The 5,431-nt window shown below is 54.8% G+C and overlaps 1 protein-coding gene across 1 annotated transcript; it reads left to right on the top strand.

Annotated features, from left to right (window-relative positions):
- Positions 1-1,972: 1,972 nt before the first annotated feature.
- J7T54_001677 (putative UTP--glucose-1-phosphate uridylyltransferase) lies at positions 1,973-4,101 on the top strand (the record flags this gene model as incomplete). Its single annotated transcript, XM_051503699.1, has 4 exons — positions 1,973-2,080; positions 2,175-2,223; positions 2,457-2,757; positions 2,811-4,101. The coding sequence occupies 4 exons, from the start codon at positions 1,973-1,975 to the stop codon at positions 4,099-4,101; spliced, it is 1,749 nt and encodes a 582-aa protein (XP_051364657.1).
- Positions 4,102-5,431: the final 1,330 nt, after the last annotated feature.

Here is a 5,431-nt window from a genome sequence, read left to right as displayed (position 1 = left end):
GATGGTGATGGTTCTGCGAACAAGGCGTCGTGCTTTTGTAGGAGTCTGTGCCACACTGTTCCGGCTATTCGGCAAGCTCAGCAAGACAGTCTTACTAGCCTCGGCGGGCTGAAATTTGACGCCAGTCACACAAGGAAAAGCGAGGCTATCGCGAGAGTCGGTCAAGGAGCCAGGCGCCTGAGCAGCACCTGAGCCAGCAGAGCCCGTTTAGTGGAGCTGGTCGGTCAGCAGACCGCTTGTTCGCACTGCTGGGGTGAGGAGCAAATACTACAATAACGGTCAAATCTGGATGGGCCCGGTCAAAGATGTTCAAGGTCATTCTGAAAGCGGTGTCCATTCACTTGGAGCTATGTATACGTGGTGCTGATACCACTGGGCAGGACGCATGCAGTCGATGACAACTACTGGCAGCCTTGCAGCGTGGCAGTCTCAGCCGTAAGGCTGGCTGGCGTTGGTATGTTAGTGCAGTCTAGTACTGTGGTACCCTGGCGACACCACCAAGGCCACATGGCATAGCAGCCATCCAGAAACAATGCCATTAGAAGCAGCAGACAAAGTTTTCCATCATGTCGACTATTTTTCTGTCGTCCTGTCCAACTGAGTGAGGTCCTCTGTTCTGGTTGATGCAACGGGCTTTGTACCTGTTAACAGGTTTGAGACATATGCCACTGGCGCCCCCACGTGCAGCGACTGGGCCCAGCGAGTAGCTGCCCGGGCCGGGATTGTGCACAACGCTGCCAGTGGGTGGGTAAAGGTAAAAAGTCCTGCTAATTATTACTCGTACGCGACAAGGAGCTGTGATTGCGCTCCGCCAATATCGACACCGAGACCAGGAAGCGACAACTAGCGCGGGTGCTTTCGGAATCAATAAGGGGGCCAGCTACCATCTGAGATACGGAGACCTGGAGAGGCGGAGAGAGAGAGAGAATTCAAACGTTGCATCCAACAAACCAGAGGAGAGAGAAGAAAGGAAAAAATAGAGAGGCTGTCGGACAAGGCCGACGTGCAGAACTTTGGGGGCACCTCTAAGCTCCTCCCTCCAGAGCACCTCCAGGATGGTCGGGCATTGGGGCCCCCATTATGGAGTAATTATGGGCGATCGCTTGATTGCGCTCCGGTCCAGGCCCCTCAACAGCAAATTGTGTCAAGAGACCGCCGTGGCAAAGGCGCCACGGTGTTTTGAGACGCAGCTCGCCATCGAAATCTGCGACCATGGTTGGTCTCGGTTGTCGTAGTGGCGGCGGCGGTGGTGACTGCTGTTGGATGGTGGGGGAGGGACATACTGGCATGGCTGGAACTGGAGGGGAATTTTGAGGCCCTGCTACAAGTCCAGTCCAGCAGATTTCCAGAGCAACGACTGGAGCCTTACACAATAATGATAGTAGGGAACAGACACGGGGGAGCTAATTAGGCTATCAAGCACATGAGGTTACGTTGATCAAAACCTGCATCAGAGCCGGACTACCTGGTCCTTTGGTGTTGTCGGCCTGACGTCAATGTTGCTGCAGGAATGAGGAGGGCATTGCTGATAGCAATTGCTTTGGATCAACAGAAACTTGACAATGCTCAAGACGTGAATACGACTGGATTGGACCAGACTGGACTGTTAGAGGACTGGACTGGAGCCCGCTACCGGTGATACCGCAGTCACCCGTAAAGTGAGGTGCTAATTACAGCCCAGACCTCTCTTTCCCGGGTTCGATTGACCGACATTGGAACTGCGCAGGAGCTCCTTATTTCTGCCCCGCTCTGCCATCTGTAGTGCCCATTCTCGCCCGCATCACATCACAGCCAGCCTCTTCTTCTCTCCTCCTCTTCTCTTTCCCATATCCATTTCTTCTCGACTTTTCCCGCAGACTTCTCGAGCCTTGTCGAAACGTTCATAGTACGAATCGAGCCGACCAAAGCCCGCACGGTGCTCCCCATATCCACCAAAAACAAACCAGCAGCTCTTTCTTGCTAGCTCGTCATCATGGCTTCCGCTATCAAGAGTGCCCTCCCCTCGCGCCTCAAGCCTGACGACAACCAGGAAGCTCAGGACAATGGCGAGAGGCATCACGGAAAGACTCGCAGCCACATGGTAAGGCCTTTTCCTACACCTTCCCTGATCCCTCTACTCTCCGCGACGGGGGCCCCCGCCCCTCAGGACGTTGTACCACCCATGGGCCCAAAAGGTGGTAGCAAACAGCGGCCGCGGGGACTACGGGCTCATTGACCTGGCGTGTTACATGCCCAATAAAAGGTCCTGTTTGGCGCTGTGGCCTCGTTCGCCCTTTCAAGGAACATAGCTACACCATGGTAGCTCTGAGCAAGGTGGCGCTGGGCAACAAGGGACAATCTTGCACAAACGCAGCAGTTCACCTGTGACAGCCCGCGACCTGGAGTCAGGCGCGAGTCAATAGTCATGGCCGTGGGACCTGTACAAAGCTGAACCACATTGTTGGAGCTCGCCTCAGGTTCAACGTTCAAGACCCTGACATACTCGCCATTTACTGCCTTCCCCATCTCGCCTTCGGCGAAATACACCATCATGCCCGAGTCCATTGCGACCAGTCAAAGTCAGCCGCTAACAAGCTCCGGACAGGCTTTCGAGAACACCTCCACGAACGTTGCGGCTGCGCAGATGCGCAACTCGCTGACCAACCTCGCGGAGACTGTCACCGACCCCGCCCAGAAGAAGCTCTTTGAGACTGAGATGGACAACTTCTTCGCCCTGTTCCGCCGCTACTTGAACGACAAGGCCAAAGGCAACGCCGTGTAAGTAGATTTGCTCGCGGAGCGCTGCAGCACACATCCTAACTCGTGCACAGGGACTGGGACCGCATCGCCCCGCCCGCCCAGGGCCAGGTCGTCGACTACGAGGATCTCGCCAACACCGAGTCTGTGCAGTTCCTCAACAAGCTTGCTGTTCTCAAGCTCAATGGTGGTCTTGGTACCTCTATGGGCTGTGTCGGTCCCAAGTCCGTCATCGAGGTTCGCGACGGCATGTCTTTCCTCGACCTGTCGGTCCGCCAGATTGAGTACCTGAACCGCACCTACGACGTCAACGTGCCTTTCATCCTGATGAACTCCTTCAACACCAACGACGACACCGCTGCCATTATCAAGAAGTACGAGGGTCACAACGTTGACATCCTCACCTTCAACCAGTCTCGCTACCCCCGTATCTACAAGGACTCGCTCCTGCCGGTCCCCAAGAGCAACGACTCGTCCATCAACGAGTGGTACCCTCCCGGCCACGGTGACGTGTTCGAGTCGCTCTACAACTCTGGCATCCTCGACCAGCTTATTGAGCGTGGCATCGAGATCCTCTTCCTGTCCAACGTGGACAACCTGGGCGCCGTCGTCGACCTCCGCATCCTCCAGCACATGGTGGAGACCAAGTCCGAGTACATTATGGAGTTGACCAACAAGACCAAGGCTGATGTCAAGGGTGGAACCATCATCGACTACGAGGGCTCTGTTCGTCTGCTCGAGATTGCCCAGGTCCCCAAGGAGCACGTGAACGAGTTCAAGTCGATCAAGAAGTTCAAGTACTTCAATACCAACAACATTTGGCTGAACCTGCAAGCTATCAAGCGTGTTGTGGAGAACGACGAGCTGGAGATGGAGATCATCCCCAACGGCAAGACGATCCCGGGTGACAAGAAGGGCGAGTCGGACATTAGCATCATCCAGCTGGAGACTGCTGTTGGCGCGGCCATCCGGCACTTCAACAACGCGCACGGCGTCAACGTGCCGCGTCGCCGCTTCCTGCCCGTCAAGACATGCTCTGATCTGATGCTGGTCAAGTCGGATCTGTATCAGCTTAAGCATGGTCAGCTCCAGATGAGCGCCGCTCGATTTGGCGATGCCCCGCTTATCAAGCTCGGCAGCGACTTCAAGAAGGTGTCTGACTTCCAGAAGCGCATCCCCTCGATCCCCAAGGTTCTCGAGCTGGACCACCTCACCATTACCGGTGCGGTCAACCTGGGCCGTGGCGTGACGCTCAAGGGCACCGTTATCATCGTGGCGACTGAGGGCCAGACGATTGACGTCCCGCCAGGCTCGATCCTGGAGAACGTGGTTGTCCAGGGTAGCTTGCGCCTGCTTGAGCACTAAGGGATCATCCGCTTATAATTACCTCTTATTTGTATCTGTTTCTTATGCCGATCGTTTCCGTGTTTGGCAGGACACTTATCTGTTAATGATTTGCGCCGTCGGAGCATGACACGTATGCTAGCGGAGCTGCTGATGATTCAAGACCGGGACAGCAAGGGCGAAATCACATTTGTAGAGCATGGAAAGTTATAATTAGGGCATGACGTGCGAGCGATCCCGGCGCGTTCGAAGATTGCGTCTACTCTAGGAATCCGCATCATCTGGCTATGTTTACGTGCAAGGTAGTCATCGGGCTGTAATTGATGGTTATCCAACATTCGGAAACTTTCGAATTGTGCTTCTTTGGATCTGACTTGCGCACCGTACCATTTGGTTCAGAGCAGAACGGGCTGACTGCATGGGCGAGGCACATGCTGTCAGCCAGAGCCAGACTATCGAATGTGGCTTGTCCCGGACCACGGCAGCTGAGCGCAAGCCGCTTACTGTGCTTATTATATACGCAGTGAGAGCAAAATAAATACGATGTCAGCTGAAGCTTGGCCTGGAGGTGCCGAAGTTCGTACTCGTAGGGCTGACTGGCCGAAAGAAAAGGAGGGGGGGTAAAAAGGGATGCAGGATGCAGGTGCCAGTCCCGATTCGTGAAGTCGTGAAAGCAGCAAGTGACTGGAGGCAGAGACATGGAGCCAAGCCAGACATGAGCTTGGCGACGTTGTTGGCTTAGGCTCAGCCTCAGCTTCATCGCAAGTCGGGAACCTGCAATGAGCCCACGTCCTTTCCGAGTGCACATGCGCAGACGATGTGAGCGAAAGATCGGTATGACTTCTCCTTACTATGTGCTGGCGATGTAAAACAAGGGGAGTCAGAGACTCACTCGAGTGCTAATTAATGTGAGCTACATGTACACACTAGTGCTGTTAACTGATGGTGGGATGTTTCGCTGGTGGATAGCCAATCAGTGAATTTATTAGCCAGGGGGTTCTGGAACCGGACTAGGCGTGTGATGGCTGGGACATTGCATGTGGGCGACGCAAGCTCCGGGCACCATTGAACTTTGACTGTGTGATTGACTCCTAAGTAGAGGTAAGCACTTGACAGCCCCTTGTCTGCTTGTCTTGTTCGTCGTTGCATGTACTGAATCGGCCAGCGTTGATTGAGTTATTGTTTGTCCCCAACTAGCGCAGCGGTGTGTGACTCGACGCACGACTGTCGCGCGGTTGGCCCAGCATGGTATGTACAGTACACTATGTTCATGAATAGGAGTCGCGGACCGAAGAAACGGGCGGCGCCTGTGGACGAATTGGCGCGGGACCTTGCAGGAGTTCGAAAAGGC

This window comes from Emericellopsis cladophorae (genome assembly GCF_022114955.1).
Source record: "Emericellopsis cladophorae strain MUM 19.33 chromosome Unknown NODE_6_length_900724_cov_123_231613, whole genome shotgun sequence".
In the NCBI taxonomy this organism is placed as follows: Eukaryota; Fungi; Ascomycota; class Sordariomycetes; order Hypocreales; family Bionectriaceae; genus Emericellopsis; species Emericellopsis cladophorae.
This window is presented reverse-complemented; position numbering and strand designations above follow the sequence as displayed.